This window comes from Sturnira hondurensis, unplaced genomic scaffold (assembly GCF_014824575.4).
Source record: "Sturnira hondurensis isolate 20B ecotype Veracruz unplaced genomic scaffold, ASM1482457v3 Scaffold0022179, whole genome shotgun sequence".
Taxonomy (NCBI): Eukaryota; Metazoa; Chordata; class Mammalia; order Chiroptera; family Phyllostomidae; genus Sturnira; species Sturnira hondurensis.
In genome coordinates, this window is record NW_028094810.1 from 1,539,666 (window position 1) to 1,557,054 (window position 17,389).

The window sequence follows — 17,389 nt, forward strand, 5'->3', positions numbered from 1 at the left end:
GGCACCAGGCAGGAGAGGACAGATGGGGGAGGAGAGGACTCCCTGGAGAGGGGACAAACGAGGAAGAGGAATGGGGGCTGGGATCCAAGGAGCAGAGAGTGGCCCGGAAAGGCAGAGATAGAGAGGCCAAGGGCCCTGTGAGAGCGCAGGGGGAGTCCCCGTGGGAAGCACACCTTGCTGAGGAGGATGCTGATCTTGTTGCCATTGGCGTTACATCTGAGCGACACAATGCCCCGGGCGCCAGGGACCAGCTCGGCCAGGTTCTTGCAGCTGCAGTGCACCTTCGCCTCTCTGTGGGGAGAAGGGCAGGGGTCTCAGTGCACGCCGAAGGATGTCTGTGCACGGCCGGTCACAGAGTGAGTAAGGACCTGCTTCTCCAAGTGACCTGAAACCTCTGGTCACAGAACTGCCAGTTCTGCCCAATGGCCCAGCCGCTCTCACCCTGGGATCCAGTATGTCCCAGGAAATGGGCCAGGCTCAGAATATTGGGTGAGTTTTTAAAGTTCTCATGTTCTTATCAGCAAATATGAACATGAAATTTCATCTCCCTCCTCTTTTTACACAAAGTAGCTTATTAAAAACCCTGCCCCTTGCATTTCCCCTTTGCCATCTTTCCTTTCAGAAAGGGACTGCTATGTCACACTTTGTTACAATTTCAGTTTTCCATTTCTGGATGAACTAAAATTTACTTAAACTCTTTCCATTTAGCTGGTTCTAGTTTATAAACAGTATAAACAATCCTGGGCCTGCTCATCATGATTTTTTTTTACTTTATTCTCTTTTCCTCAGTTTCTCCCTAACACCATGTCTGTCCTGGGACTCCATCAGGACCCATGACATTTCGTCATCACGCCTCCTTAGGCTCCTCTGGGCTGGGACCACATCTTAAGGCTCCTGTTCTGGATGCCCATGCAGTTTTAAGGACCGTCAGCTGTTCTGCAGAGCATCTCACCCCCACTGCCAAGTGTCTGATGTTTTTCTTATCAGACTTGAGAAGACCCCAAAGATACAGTGCCGTGGTCATCACATCGCATCAGGGGTCTGTGTCATCGATGTGACTAATATCTGTGATGCTGACCTTGGTCTCTCCTGTCTGGGGTCCTGTTGTAAAGTTCCTCCTCCCCCGACCCCATACTGTCCCCTTCGGAAGGACGTCGCTAAGTGCAGCCCGCACTCACGGAGTTGGGAGTTACGCTCCTCTCCATGAAGAAGGAAGATCTACATACATTATCTGCAATTCTTCTGTGGAGGAGAGTTGTCTCATTTCCTGTATTTACTAACTTATTGGACCATTTATTTATATTGGTGTGAACTCAGATATTTATTTTCTACCTTGGGTACTAATACAGTGTTGGGTTTTTTGCTGTTGCTCAAGTTGTTCCAGCTTTGGCCACTGGAACAACTTCTGTTCTTGGAGTTCTTCTGTTCCTGGAGCTCTTTCTGGTGGCTCCGCTATCCTCTGACACTCCCCGTCACTGTATTTTGGTTTTCAGCACTTTCTTACTTTCTGGCACTTAAGATACTCCAGGCTCATCCTGTACGTTTCCCGCCTCGGTCCCAGAATCAGCCATTTCTCCAAGGACCCCGGTTCTTTTTTGTGGAGATGCCGTTAGATACTGTCTGGACATTGGGGGGCTGGTTGCTTTTGGGGTGTCCTTCCTCTAGGCCCTCAGCCAAGAGAACAAGCAAGTGTGTGTGCACTAACTGGTGTGCAGACACACACGTATGTAACTTCAAACTTGCCTCCCGTTCTCACCCATCACCACAGAGAGCGCTCTCGTCTCCTGCTGCGCTTGTCTGCAACCCCCGCCCCTGTGAGGGAGGACCCAGCTCCCAACACCCTCCGTCCATTCCCTTCGCTGTTCCCGTCCAGTGTCGCTGTGCAGCCGTGTTGGATAGTAAGCCCTATGGTAAGTAGCGTGGTCGGCCGGAGCACCGTGCTACGTGAGGTACCTGTGCTTTCAGTCTCGCAGTTGCCGCTCATTCCTAAAGTGGCTGAGGTCAGCCACTCACCCTCCGGGGAGCTTGTTTCACCCATTTGTAACACAGGTACATTGTTTTGTCACCTTCTGCATCCCATCTTGGGCTCTCCAATCCAAAAGGTTTCTTTAAAAATTTGCACACACTAAGGCTCATTTTTTGCCAAAAAGTTCTACTGGTTTCGACAGACAGACTGCGCTGTTCACCTCTCACACCAAGTCCCACGGCCCTAACCAACCCGCGTGCGTCGCCTGCTCACCCCGCCCCCCTCGCCCCCCCCATCCTGCAAAGATTGGGCACTTAGGCCAAGACACAGGTGTTTAAATAAAAAAAAAAAAAATAAAGTGGCATGTTAATGTTAAAATGAGAACAGAGTTTTCTAGCTCCTCTCCATTTTTATACCCACCACATCATCTCCTAATTTTTAAAATGTAAAACTTTCATTTGGATAAAAACTGTACCTTCGGGAAAGATCGAAGCTTTTAAAGTAAGCCAAGTCTGTCCCTACAACCAGGAAGTTTCCACAGATGTCAAGGAAGCATGGGTTCCCCTCCGTCTCGGAGAACAGCAAGAGTTGTTTCACAGTCCCCTGAGGAAATGGCAAGGACAAGAAATTCAACAAAGCAGCTTATGTAGCATTTTGGTGTTGTGACTAAACACTATTTACAGAGAATCTTGAATGCTCCATTCACACACTCAGGTGTTTAGTGATGGCTCAGGGTGTGCCTGACATGCTGCTGGGCTCTAGCACAACATAAGGAAGATGACAGAACCCTGCTCTCAGGGAACCCCTCATGCTTGTGGCCCCAACAGGGAGACAGACAGCAACTAGGCCAAGAAGAAAATACACACGTAACCTCGACCTGAGAAAGTGCTAGAAAGGCAACAGATAGGATGCTAAAAGAGAAAAGTGCCAAGGGTGATGAGACAGTCATCCCCTCTGTTTGGATTGAGCCGGGGGGTCTTCCCTACAGAGGTCTTAAGTGAAAGCCTCTGAGAGCCCTGACTCTATGGCTTGTGTCACATACGTGGTCACCCTTCGGTGGGGAGGTCAGCGACTAGAGGACAGTTACATCATGGATATGTTCCATTTGTGTCTTATGCACAACATGTCCCTTTTCCTCTAGGTATTGTGCTTCAATAAAATGTATGACAGGTTAAGTCTTGCCAGGAGGCAATATTTAAGCTTAGAATAGCGAGAAGGAGCCAGCTACCTGGAGAGCTGCGGGCCCTCATTCCGGGAACAGGAGACAGCGTGTACTATAGTGTAAAGGGGCTGGTCTAGGACCCTCGAGGCCTCTGCAGTGCAAATGAAGACATGAGAGGGCCATGCACCAAGCGTGGGCAAGTGAGCAGAGGTTGCACAGGGTGGCATTAGTGCTTTTAGACAGAGGTGAAGGGTGAGGGAAAGAGAGGGAGAGAAACATCAATGTGTGGTTGCCTCTCATGTGCCCCACACTGGGGACCTGGCCAGTAACCCAGGCATGTGCCCTGACTGGGAATCAAACCAGCGACCATTTGGTTTGCATGCTGGTACTCAATCCACTGAACCACACCAGCCAAGGATAAATACCATTTAATTTCAAATGTCACTCTTAACAGCTCTTTGAGGAGAGTGACCAGTTAGGCCTGGGCAGCGTGTCTTATATACAATTGACCCCCTTCTCAGTTAAAAGAGGCTTCTGGTTCCACTCAATGACTTATCAGTGAATTCCTGCAGCCTGCCCAGGACCAGGTTGGGAGCAGGGCGCTCCAACTGTGAGCGGTATGTCCCTGGGAGCTTGAAGAGGGGGCAGTGAGTCAGATGTGCAAGGCTGAGGGCATCGCATGGCTGAGCCCAGGCAGCAAGGGGGCACAGTTCTGGTGCATGGGAGTAAGCGGCCAGTTGGATGATGGGAGTGTTCCAACAGAACTCAGCAGGCTCATAATGCTCAACAGAGAGAGACTGAGAGCAGGCGAGGAGGCAGGAAGCTGTGTAACCTGTCCAGAAAACTCAGGGTTGAGGGATAAATGTCTGGGGGGCAGGCAAGGAGAATTTCCAAACTAAAGAATCTGATCTTCACTGTGATGCCCCTTAGCTGGAGCTTAATAAAATGCTTATGGAACAAGCAAAAAGCTGCTTGGACGCAGGGTCAAAAGAAGGGTGGCAGGCGACTGCTGACTGGGCCGGGGACGACCCTGTTAACGATGACAGGCGGAGTCTCAGCCTCCTTTGCTCAACCTCTTCCTCTGTTGGCTCCTTATGCTCTCTGCATCCATAGTACAAACTTGAACTCGTCTTGCTTCCACCCTGGCTCAACTACCACCTTTACCTCAATGTATTCACATTCCCGAACGGACTGCTTTAGAGCACTCACTGACCCAGCCCCTGACCTCCAGAATCTGTATTTCCAACTAGCTCTTGGATGTCTCTGAGAGGTGTTTGAGGACAAGGCGCCTCAAACTGGTACCTTCTCCCCTGAAACCTGCACTGCTTCTGTAGTTTCCATCGTAAGGCATCACAGTTAACCCTGATTCCCGAACTAGAAAACTCAGAACACCCTCAATTCTTCCCTCTGTTACCACCCACCATCCAACTGCTCCCCAACTAATTCTTCTCTCCCTCCACTCTGGCCTCACCTGCCAGCTCACTGCCTGGCTCCAGGCCCTTAGATCTCCCACCTGTGGCATCTCCTACCCGACTTCACTGTTCACCAGATCCCCTAGTCTTTCTCACCACGCTCACCCAGAAGCTACCTTCTAGGAGAAAACACAAGGAAAAAGCAAGCCAAAATGCACCCTGTCCCTCCGGGCTTCGCAACTCCCACCATCTTTAGACTAGCCTGTCGGCCCTCCTGCCACACCCCCCACTTCTCTGCTATCCCCTCGGCTTCAGCCTCCACCAGTGTCTGCCAGACACCAGCCCTTTCCTCAGCTCCAGCCTCTGTGTCAAGGAGCCTGCCCTAGGGTGCCTGTCACCGAACTTCACCCGAGGCCACTGGGAGAGGGAGAGCAGCTCTGTGCGCCACTCTGGAAGGAAGTCCTCTGAGAAAACTGGAAGACGAGGTCACGGACACAAACAGGCAACAACCAACCAACGGCTGTGTGTTTACCTCTTCACCAGCAGAAAGAAAGGTCTGGAGAGACACACTCCAGGCTTTCAAAATGAGGAAGAGTTCCTAACCTTTTCCTTGCACATGCTGGCATTATATTATTAGTTAAAATGAACATATACTCATTTTAATTAATAAATTAGTAGCAAAAAAGACTCAAGTCTGGGTCGTTTGTTGTAAGGTACCCTCCAAGCCCAATGGGCAAGGCCCCTCAGTGGCTTCCATGTTTCCCAGCAGGCCCCTGGCCTGTTCCCAGTAGCTAGCAGTCCTTTCCCAGCATGCCTTCTGCTGACATAGCTGTCCCATCATCTATTCTTTAGAACACGACCCCTCTCTGTCAAAGCTTTATGTCCATGGCAGATGCTCCCTCCACAAGTGTTCGTGTAAGGAAGGCAAGCTCTTTTTGCGTGGGATGCCCCACTGGGCTCTGCCCTCCTTCCCCCCAGCCTCGGCCTCCCCTCCGACCCTAACCAGGCAGAGAGTCTGATGGGGACTGGCAGTTCCCTCGATCTGCACTCTCCCCGAGGGGCTGTGGGCTGCTGCCCCCACATCATCAGGTCTCTATTCCAATGGCTGCCCTGTGGTATTTCCCAATCCTCTCTTGCTTTAAGTGTGCTACTTAACTGTCTGACTCCCCGCTAGAAGGGAGAACCCCATGGAGATCCTTTAGAAACTACTGAATGAAGGAGGGATGAGCAGTACTGAAAGGTGAAAGAACATGGGTACAGAAGCCCCAGAAACGAGACACTGGATCCCAGGAACGAACTCAGAGCCGGACAAAGGAGTCACACGGAAAGCTAAAACTAGGGTCACAGTAGGTATTCTAGACCCTGGTGCAAAAGGCTGCTGCATTTATTGGGCTGAATGGTGACCATCAGAAGATATGTCTACTTGGAAATATGATCTTATTTGGGAAAAGGGTCTTTGCAGATATAACCTAAGGACCCCAAAGGGAGACTATTCTGGATTAGAGTGGGCCTTAAATCCAAGGACAAGTGTCCTTACAGGACACGGACAAGAAACACAGACACAGGGAGAAGGCCAAGAGAAGACGGGGCCAGAGAGTGCAGTGACACGCCTACATGCCAAGGAACACCAAGGCCCGCCAGCAAGCACCGCCAGCTGGAGGAAGCACCAATGGGATCCTCCCTCAGAGCCTCAGGGGGAGCCAACCCCGCCCACGCCCGGATGTTTGGGCTTCTGGCTTCCTGAACTATGAGAAAATAAATTTCTATTGTTTTAAGCCACTCGGTGTGTGTGATATAGACAGGTAAGGGTTTCTTTACACCACCACAAGAGAACAGAATAGTGTTAGAGGCGTGTCATCTTGAAGGCATGTATTGCTCCCACCCTGGCCTCCCTCACACACATGCAGAGAAAGGCCTGTACAAAGATACTACGTCAGAGCTAACGGCTCCTTAGCCCCCACAAGATGCACAGCAAACATCTCCTCCCATTTCACAATCCCGCGTACTCAGGGTCTAGTAATCTAGTCCTTTTCACTGCAAAAGGTCCTTTCCCTGCCTCCTGATTTCTTAAGTTACAAGAGTTATAGATGGAGCAACAATCCCTGAATCCATTCTTACAACTGGTTGCCTGGTGGGGGGAACCTGATCTGATTGGGTAAAGCCAATATGTAAGCTCTGGCTTCATTTAGAAAAAGCATCTTAAACTTGGTCTTAATTGCCTTTATTGTCAGAGCCCACTTCTCTACTTCAGCAATTTACCTGCCAGGTTCGAACTTGAACTCGACTTGGCTCCACTGTATAAACACTTTCCTCGTGCATCGCCAACACTGGAGACTCACACAGGAAGGTACCTAAAATAAAAGATAAACACGACAGCAGCAGCTAAACATTTCATACTTCCTAAGAGTTTAAGGAACATTCTTATGCATGTTTCCTAATTCACTTTTGACCTCATAATAGTTTTTGAGGGATGTGTTTTTTGCATGCTGCTGAGGAGGGAGGCGAGGCTCTGAGGGGCAGGGAACTTCCCAAAGCCACAGCTGGCAGTGACGGCTTGTGCAGGCTCCAGGGGGCACTCAGTGCTGGGCCCTGCACCACTTAGCGGTGTGTCTTTTCTCCTGCCTGGCAGCACAGCACCGGTGATGGATGGTTGTTTGAGCATCTGCTTATCTTACGTGGGACTCTGGAGGCCACAGGCTCTAGTCTCTGTCTCCGGACAGGCTCTTGTCTGGGTAGGGAGATGATCACACACAAAAGACCACAAATATTTCAGCACCTGCCGTGCTGTCTGTCCTGTTGGGTAGATAAGAAGTTTATCCTTGCCCCTAGAGGATAAACCCTAGAGGGTCTACACTTGAATAGAGGAAAAGAAAGGAATAACCAGCACAACATAAGGCAGAGCAAGAGAAGTGCTAGAAGAGAACTTCAGGCAAGAAAGCATTAGGGGAAAAGGAAAACAGAGAATAATACGAGGGAGAGAGGTGATAACCAGCAGCAGAAGCATCCTCAGAGAGGAGTGAGGTTTTCAAATCACGTGGAGGGATCATCGTGGATGATGACCCATGAGGGATCAGTCATGGAAAGTGCAGGGGTTAAGTCCTCCTGTGAGGCCAGAGGGCTGAGGTCAGGATGGCTGATGCTGAGAACTGAGAGAGCTGAGGCGCACGTCTTGACGGTCACTGTGTAGGCTAGAAGCTAACCCCTAGAACCTGTGAATATTAGTTTATACAGCCAAAGATATTAAGGTCTGGAGATGGGGAGATTGTCCTGTACTGTCCAGGTGGGCCCTGAGTGTGATCACAGTGTTGCTAGTAAGAGAGAGGCAGATTTCAAATAGGAACAACGTGACAAAGAGGCTGAGACTGGAATGCTGTGAGCTCCAGCCGAGGACTGCCAATAGTCTCCAAAAGCCAGAAGCAGCAAGAAACAGACTTTCCCTGACCTGGCTGGTGTGGGTCAGTGGACTGAGCACGGACCTGCGAACCAACGGGTTGCTGGTTCGACTCCCAGTCGGGGTATGTGCCTGGGTTGTGGGCCAGGTCCCCAGTGGGGGGCATGTGACAGGCAACCATACATTGATGTTTCTCGCCCTTTCTTTCTCCCTCCCTTCCCCTCTCTCTAAAAATAAATTAATAAAATTTTTTAAAAAAGAAAGAAATAGATTCTTCCCTACAGCTCTGGAGGGAGTGTGCCACTATTGATGCCTCCAGTTTGGCCTAGTGGAAATGATTTTGGACTTCTGACCTCTATGCCTATGAGAGAATAAATTTCTGTTTCCGACACTCAGCTTGTGCAGCCTCAGGAAACTTGTACAGGCATGTGCTCGAGAGTGGAGGACAAAGGCCGCCAGGAAGACAGGGTTAGAGAGGCTGATGGGACAGAGAGGAGTTTGAGAGTGACCACTCATTTCTGATGATCCACCCTGAAATTTCCAGACAGAGGCTGGCCTTGGTCAAGATGCCATGGGGGCACTGCTCTGTGTGGTCTGGAACCGGTTCCAAAGCCGGGTGTGCAGAACCTTCGCACAGCCTTATTTGAGTTATTTCACTGTCCTGGAGCCCTCGAGCGCTTGCTGGCCCCAGACTGGCTGCACGTCTCAGTCACCTTGACCGGCTTCAATAGCATGAGGTCCGGGAGGCCCGAGAGGCTCTGGCAGCCCAGGGCCGGGGCTGCAGCACTGACTCTAGAAACATAGGCACAGACATGGAGCTGATATGGGGGGGCCCACGGCCCTATGCCAGCCCTCTGCCCACACCACAGTACCAGCACACCCTCCCGTTAGAGGGTAAGAAAACAACACAGGGGGCTATGAGTCCCTTCTGCTGGGGGGAGGAGGGACTGAGACTTCCACCTGCATTTCGTAACGTGGTTCCAGAAGGCTCAAAGACCACCACCTGTTTTCCATTCCAGACAGCAACAGCATCCTAAAAAGAATTATGGAAATTAAAAAGCGACCTGTAATCTGGGCTCCTTACCATCCTGAATGACCCTGCAACTGACCAGGTCTTCCGTCTACATTAAAGGCCCCCAATGGGTCACCCTCAGTTACCTTCGTGGCAAACACCCCACTGACGTGCATGTCTGTGCGCAGGTCGTACGTCACCCCCGTGGACAGGAAGGACACACGGAGTAAGCTCGGGGAAGTCTGCACCACAGCCACCTGCTGGTGGAAGTGTGATGACATGGCCTGCTCGCTGAGGATCACCACAGAGCTGAGGTTGTTCACTGCCAGAAGGTTCTTCCTGGAGCCCCACTGCATTTCCATGTTGGAGAGAGAGAACCAAAAGTGTTAACAAAGGAGAAGGCATACAGTCAGGACAACATTATACATGTGAGGATTCCTAAACAATTTCCAAAAGCTATTTCTTCTTGCTGTGAAATTATTTTGAGCCTTGACTGGTCATCATCCTGCAAATGGAAAGGATGCCAGTTCGACTCTTGGTCAGGGCACATGCCTGGGCTGTGGCCCTGGTCCCCAGTTGGGGCCACGTGAGAGAGGCAGCTGACAGATGTTTCTCTACACATCAATGTTTCTCTCCCTCCCCTTCTCCCTCCCTTCCCCCTCTCTAAGAGTAAATAAATATAGTCTTTTTAAAAATTGATTTAAAAATTTTATAAGTGTAAAATGTACAGTTCATAAAAAATTTTAAAAGACTGACACTCAGAGTTGTGATGCATGGGTAGATACCTATGTGGCTGTTCTGGCTCATGTCTATTATGACTGAGTGAACATCTACATTTAGGGATACTTCTTTTTAAAAATTCATAGTAAAGTTAACAAAGTGATTAAATTATTCAGCTTTTCTCTGGTGATACAGAATGACACAACCATAATGTCATATTAAACTTCCAATTCTATACAGATCTGTGCCTGGATTTCCTTCTCTATTCCGCTGATATATTCACCCACTCCTTAGTAACCACTGCTTTTCTTTTTTTTTTAATATTTTATTTATTTTTAGAGAGAGGGGAAGGGAAAGAGAAAGTGAGGGACAGAAATGTCAATGTGTCGTTGCCTCTCATGTGTCCCCTACTGGGGATCTGGCCTGCAACCCAGGCATGTGCCCTGACTGGGAATCTAACTGGCAACCCTTTGCTTCACAAGCCCTTGCTCAATCCACTGAGTTACACCAGCCAGGGCACCACTGCTTTAATTGCTTTAGTTTTGAGATATATTCTGGTATAGTATGTGGAATCATTTTTATACATTATTTTCTTGGCCACCTGCTCTCCCAAATGAGTTAAGAATTGCTGTGTTGAGACTTCCGCCAAGATGGAGGCATAGGTGGAAACACTGTGCCTTCTCCCACAACCAAGTCTGAATACAATAAAGGTTTGGAGAAACAAAGACACAACCAAAGGACAGAAAATTAAATTATACGGAAGTCCGACTACATCTAACCATTCAACGGGGACGGTAAGAGGGGCGGAGCCAGCAGCGAGCAGGGTTGGGCAGGACAGATCCCCCGACCTAGATGCGCAGGAAGCCCGGAACCAGTTGGGGTGTGGGGCAGACTGACCGCGGTCGCACATTGGCGCACAGTGAGACGGACCACGCAGGCCCCAGGGGGCGAGGGCTGACGGTGGTGGTACACTCGCGTGCAGTGGGACGAAACGCTTGGGCCCGGTGATGGCAGCAGCTGCGGCACCGGTGAGGGCCAAGGCAGCAGGTGGCAGACGGCAGACGGGATGCCATAGTCCCTCTTTGGCCCTGCCCCCACATACAGCGTCACAACCCAGCGACGTAGTTGCCCTGCGCTAGTGAACACCTAGGGCTCTGATCCTGCTATGGAACAGGCAAGAACAGCCCAAAAGATGGCGCAAGAAGAACTCAAAGTCCCAGAGCTGATAACTCTAAGCGACCGAGAAATTGCTAGCCTCTCAGAAGCACAATTCAAAACACTGTTTATCAGGATGCTAACAGAACTGGTTGATTATAGTCACAAATTAGAGGAACATATGAAGGCTAAACTAATTGAAATGAAGGGAGATGTCCAGGAATCCAATAGCAATGGAAAGGAAACTGGGACTCAAATCAATGGAATGGACCAGAAGGATGAACGAAACATCCCACCAGAAAGGAATGAAGAAATGAGAATTCAAAAAAATGAGGAGAGGCTTAGGAACCTCCAGGACATCTTTAAACGTTCCAACATCCAGATTATAGGGGTACCAGAAGGGGGAAAGAAACAGCCATGAGTGGAAAACTTATTTGAACAAATAATAAAGGAGAACTTCCCCAGTCTGGCAAAGGAAATAGACTTCCAGGAAATCCAGGAAGCTCACAGAGTCCCAAAGAAGTTGGACCCAAGAAGGAACACACCAAGGCACATCATAATTACATTAGCCNGAGCTGAACCATAGAAATGAAGAACGCATGGAGGGTTAGCAACAGGGGAGTGGGAGGAGGAGAAGGGGGGAGAAGGTACAGAAAATAGCATAGACGGTAGGTAGAAAATAGACAGGGGGAGGGCAAGAATAGTAGGCAAAATATAGAATCTAAAGAACTTGAGACACATGGTCATAAACTAAAGGGGTGAATGGTGGGGGAGGGGTGTGCAGGGTGGAGGGGAATGAAGGGGGGGAATAGAACAACTGTAATGGTATAATCAATAAAATATATTAAAAAAAACTGTACTTGAATAAGAATTAAATAAAAAATAAAATAAAATCTTTAAAAATTATGTAAAAAAAAAATTAAAAAAATAAGCCCTGGCTGGTGTGGCTCAGTGGATTGAGCGCGGGCCTGTGAACCACACAATCGCAGTTCAATTCCCAGTCAGGGCACATGCCTGGGTTGCAGGCCAGTTCCCAGCAGGGGACCCATGAGAGGCAACCACACATTGATGCTTCTCTCCTTCCCTTTTCCTCTGAAGATAAATGAATAAAATCTTTAAAAAAAATTAAAAAAATAAGAAGAAATTAAGTACAAAACAGAATATGACTTACACACAAGGAAAATGACAGGCAACAGAAACTGCCACCAGAGAGAGGGCCCAGATGTTGGACTTAAAGACTCCAGCGTAGCCATTAGAAATAAATCCAAAGAACTAGAAGAAACCAGACTTAAAAAAGTAAAGGAAGGTGTGATGTAATGTCTCACCAGAGACTATCGATAAAAAGACAGAAATTATAAATAAAAAAAAACAAGTGCCCAGCAGAAATTAAAACAACTTGTACATGTCGTTCACAGCAGCATTATCCATCACAGTCCAAAAGTGGACACCACCCAAATGTCCCTCGGTGGGTGAAAGGAAAACAAAACGTGATCTGTTCAGATGGCGGACTATTACTCTGCCATAAACAGGAATGGAATATGGACACATGCTACAACATGGGTGAAACTTGAAAACATAATGCTCAGTGAAAGAACTCTCATATTCATGCATATTGTTGTATGATTCCATTGAAGTGTCCAGAATAGGCAAATCTATTAAGACAGGAAGTAGATTAGTGGGTGCATATGGCTGGGTGAGGGGAAAGTGGAGACTGACTACTAATGGGTATGAGATTTCTTTCTGGGGTGATGAAACTGTCCAAAAATTTACTGTGATAGTTGCAAAACTGTGAATACACTAAAAACCATTTGCTATGTTATGTATCCCAATAAAGCGGTGTTTTTTTTTATTTTGCTTAAAGATTTTATTTATTTATTTTTATAGAGAGGGCAAGGGAGGGAAAAAGAGGAGGAAACATCAATGCATGGTTGCCTCTCACGTGGCCCCTACTGAGGACCTGGCCTGCAACCCAGGCACCTGCCCTGACTGGGAATTGAACCAGCGACCCTTGGTTCGAAGGCCGGCACTCAATCCACTGAGCCACACCAGCTAGGGCCTAATAAAGCTGTTTTTAACATTAGATGAAAGATAGAGACAAAGGAGTGGGCAGATAAAGAAAATAGATATAATCGTAGATTATTACAGATCTACAATCCCTTATTTAGAATTCTGAATTCCAAAAGGCCTTCATTTTTATATAGACTTTTAAGTTGAATAACTTAAAAAAATAGGTTCAAAGTCAATTATTTCCTCCACTTTTGCAGAGCACAAAACGAGTACATCTGATGCCCTGAGTTGCACCTTTATCTGGGTGATGTTTCCTTCAAGCTCAGTAGGGGTTTGAAGAATCCATCTGTCTTTGCCCTCCACTCCTCGGCTGCTGTGGGGGCCTGGCACTTTTCTCCACATGGCTACTCGCCCTTTATTAGTGCCCGCTGCCAGAAGACCTACAGGTAAAATCAGAGTTCACCGTTATTGACTTGAAGAGGGATGAGAACAGCAGCAAGCTCCCTTCTCTGACGCCATCCTCTCTGAAGTATCAGTCCATCGGCCGTCCGCCCAGCAACTCTCCAGGCCTCACTTGCTGTATCTTCCTTTGAAGGAACTGATGAATACCTGGTGATACAGTGTCCGTGTGCACATGCGCACAGTGTTGTTGGTGGGGGTATTGGTGCTGGTTCTCTTTCTCCAGGAGAGGAGACCTATCTGCCTGTTCAATCTGCTTCCTCAGCGCTGGAACAGCACTTAGCTCTCAGCAGGCACAAAATAAATGCCACTCTAGCTCATTTCCTACTCTGTCTTCTCTGTGTGCATAGACATATACACATACATACATACATTTACACATAAGTATGTACTAGGTCTGTCTGGAAAAAGCCCAGCCATTATGAGTATTGTGAAAATAGTTTGCAGGACATCAATGTAACCTGGCAGCCAAGGAGAGGAGACTGGAGTGTGCATGCGTGAACAATGATGACTTCATTGTACTAGTCAGTGGGGGCGGTAGATGCTCTTGAGTGAGCATGTACTGTGTGGCCATTGCATTCAGTGTGTCTGAGTGAGTAGAACAATGAATCTGCATCAAATTTTGTGTCAATCTTGAACATTCCTCTGTGGAAACTATTTGGATGATTCAGAAGGCTGCAGCTATGGGCAACCGGTGATTGGCAGCTTCATCATGACAACGTGTCCGCTCATGCATCACGTCTCATGCAGAGTTTTTTGGTAAAACATCAAATCACCCAGGTGACTCAGCCCCTCTACAGCCCAGATTTGATGCCTTGTGACTTTCCCAAAACTAAAATCACCTTTGAAAGGGAAGAGATTTCAGACCGTCAATGAGATTCAGTAAAATATGATGGGGTAGCTGATGGCGATGGGGAGAACTGTGTGAGGTCTCAATGTGCCTACTTTGAAGGGGACTGTGGTGTCATTGTCCTGTGTACCATGTTTCTTATATTGTCTTCGATAAAGGTCACTATTTTTCCTATCACATGTCCAGATGCCTTTTAGACAGACCTTGTACATTTCTAACTTTTCCCACACTTTCTTTTCCTTGGGGTTTTAGGAGAGAATGGAGATCAATTGCATACAGATATGGTGGCCACACTTTTGACCAAACTCTTGACCTTCATGTGGAATAAAAATCTTTACTGTTCCTTTCTGTCTTGACTGACTTTATCCAAATAACTTGACATAGTTATAACTGAGTTAACAGTCTTTGAACAGCCACCACCATCATTTTGTAGCCCATTTTTGCTCAAGAGAGCAGAGCTGCAGGTTGGTTCTCTTTCTCCCTCGTGCCAGCCCAGGAAATCTCACCTTTGGTTTTACAGTAAGAAACACAGTTTATATTCTCTCCTTTTTCAAAACCAAACTTCTCTTCTGGACTCAGTACATAATTCTCTCCTTGTTCTAAATCCCAGAATCTACAAGAGAAAGAAAAAAGCCCACTAGGGGACTATGTCGGCATCCTGCCCTCGGCCCTGAGGGGCCTGTCCAACTTGCAGACTGAACTGCAAAAATCAGCCAAAAGTCACGGATCTATGGATTCTGATATGGAAAGCAGGCCATTATTACACTTAGATCTACTTGGTAGATCTGTCTGTAATTAAAGGGGGCAGCTATCAGTAAAAGGGTGCATGTGTGATATCAGGTCACAATGAGAACAAAGGAACTGCAACCGCCTGCGCCCAGGAGAACCCCCGTCTCACAAGGAGCTGCCGCAGTGAGAAGCAAGAGAGCAGAACATATGACTCTGATTACACCAAAGCTCACAAAAAACAGGCGAAGGGAATCCACAGGCAGATATCGGGACAGCTCCAACCAGCGCAAGGCGTAGGGATGCCTGGGGTCTTTGATATGTTCTGCTCTTTGATCTTGCAGCTGTTACATGGGTGTGTTTTTCAGTCATGCAGTCACTGGGGTGTCAAATCTCACCTAAGGGCCACTTCCCCAATGGCAGTCACCAGAAGGCTGCCGTCAATCAAAGCGATGTCTGCCCGGTGACCTGTTTTCCCACTCAACTTTACCTGTAAGATGAAAAACAACCCACGAGGAGCATGTTGCTTTGCCAAGACTGCGTGTCTCTGCTTGTGAGTCTGGAATCTCTGGTCTGCGCTGACTTCCTGGAGACTCACCAATGGAGGAAGTGCAGGGTGAATATGGACACGTGCAAAGGCACCCCTAGTTTCCCAGGATGCACAAGCCAAAGCTGACAATTACTCTTGCACACTAAATGGTTAATAATAGCAGCTGCCCAGTGCATGGCAGGTGGAATGCACCAAGCTGAGACAAGTTTAGACACCACTGTGTCTTCCAAGGCAGGTGGCACATTGCTTTGAGAGAACAAACCTACCCAGAGCCCACCAGCCAGTGAGTGGCTCAGGGGGATTTGAACCCAGGTCCACATGATTCAGTGATCACATTTTCAACTACTGTTCTAGAGTATACGTAAATGATCACATAAACATGGATTTACAAAAAATCAATCCACTGCATAATCTGTAAGAGTGTCTCCAGGGTAAGTTCAGAGTCCTCCAAGGAATATGGATTCCTCTGGTATAAACCAAGAAACTAGCAGGAGGCAGCGATGAGCAGCATCTGACACAAGCACAAGCGCTGTCCTCCTTCCTGGTGCTGAGGGCCCAGGGCTGCTGCCATGAGGCACCGTCAAAGACACAGAGGTGGGTCTCAGTAGCCAGAGTGAAGCACCTGCTTCCGCAGAACAGTGCCTACCATTTTCACCCCTTAGACGAAACATGCCCGAGGCTCTCAGTGGCAAGTGAGCCCTCGCCACACCTTGTCTGCACAAAGCTGGAAGGCAGGGCAATGTCCCTCTCTACCTGATTCCACTGTGGAGGTCGAACAAGCTACTGCAAAGGGAGCGGTTATTCTGTCACACCCAGGTCTGTAGGCTGCCAGTTGAGCAGTCACGGAGGGCACAGCCTGGACGCTCACCCTGTCTGTACACTGACGCCAGAAAACTCTCCCTCACTCTCAGTTCCCCTCACCTTGAACTGAACGTCATATAATAAACAGTGGCATTAAACTGCTCTGTTAGGGGCCCTGAAACAAATTTGCTAAGGAGTTGGAAAGGGTGGTTACTCAGACTGAACAAGCCCAGCCCACGCCCTGCCCCTCAACCCACCTTCATCACTTCTTCCGCTTTACCTTCGGGTGTCACCAAGTACAGGGACAGCAGCAGGTTCTCCGTGACCACCACCAGCGCCTCCCTCTTCTCGATGTAAAACAGCATTTGGATGGAGCTGTTTGTGGACGCCGCCTGAGTGGTCTTGCCTTTCTCGTCCACGTAGTGCACTGTCCCTGAGGGCAAAGGGGTCAGTTACGAGGCAGCTTGATTCTCACCAGCAGCCATTTCTATCTACTTAAGAGGCATTCTCAAAATACACATCTTATTTTAAATATTTTAAATACATCTACACGTGACCTCACAGGCCACCATCTCTGAAATAACTGTCTTGTTGGTTTAGTTCGGCCTTGACTCCTGCTGCCTCCGCCAAGTCCGCCTCCACCACCACCAACCTCGGAGGATTCTAACACTCACGCTGATGCCCCACCTGACTCCTCGGCTTCAAAACTCTGGGAATCTTGGTCCCCTAACATGAGGTGTGCATCTATCACCCACACCCTGAGGCTCTATTTGTGACCCTCTGCAGCCACCAGGGCCCTCTCCCCTGTCCTGTGCATGGCTGGTTGGCCATTTTGCCCTAAGCCACAGAGCCTCTCCAGCCTGGAACCACCCCTTCTCCTGCCCACCTTCAGCATGCCAACCCCATGCCAACCTCCTGGTTCCATCCTTAGGCTTCTGAACACAGTGAGTGGAACCTCCTGCGAATTCTCAGGAATCCAACTCATTGCTGCTGCTCTCCGACGCCTCCTCACCTTCCTGGTCTCATCTTATTCCTAATGGATAACCTGAAAAGTTCCAGGTTCTCTAGAGGCGAACTGCAACAATAACGAGCACCTACACAGCACATATTGGTGGCAGGCTCTGTGTATTGGCGGCACTTGAGGGTGTATTAACTAACGTTGCCAGCGAGCTCTTGCA

At 48.5% G+C, this 17,389-nt stretch overlaps 1 protein-coding gene across 3 annotated transcripts in view; it reads right to left on the reverse strand.

Annotated features, from left to right (window-relative positions):
• IFT140 (intraflagellar transport 140) overlaps positions 1-17,389 on the reverse strand; it is a 94,384-nt gene that overhangs the window by 60,925 nt on the left and 16,070 nt on the right. For all 3 annotated transcript variants that reach the window (XM_037034666.1, XM_037034664.1, XM_037034667.1), the window contains exons 6-14: positions 16,469-16,644; positions 15,259-15,350; positions 14,641-14,747; positions 13,120-13,265; positions 9,090-9,293; positions 8,892-8,964; positions 6,800-6,891; positions 2,442-2,569; positions 174-291 (exon numbers count right to left, since the gene is read on the reverse strand). In XM_037034666.1, the coding sequence (XP_036890561.1) occupies positions 174-291; positions 2,442-2,569; positions 6,800-6,891; positions 8,892-8,964; positions 9,090-9,293; positions 13,120-13,265; positions 14,641-14,747; positions 15,259-15,350; positions 16,469-16,644 (1,136 nt within the window). The remainder of the gene's footprint in view (positions 1-173; positions 292-2,441; positions 2,570-6,799; positions 6,892-8,891; positions 8,965-9,089; positions 9,294-13,119; positions 13,266-14,640; positions 14,748-15,258; positions 15,351-16,468; positions 16,645-17,389) is intronic.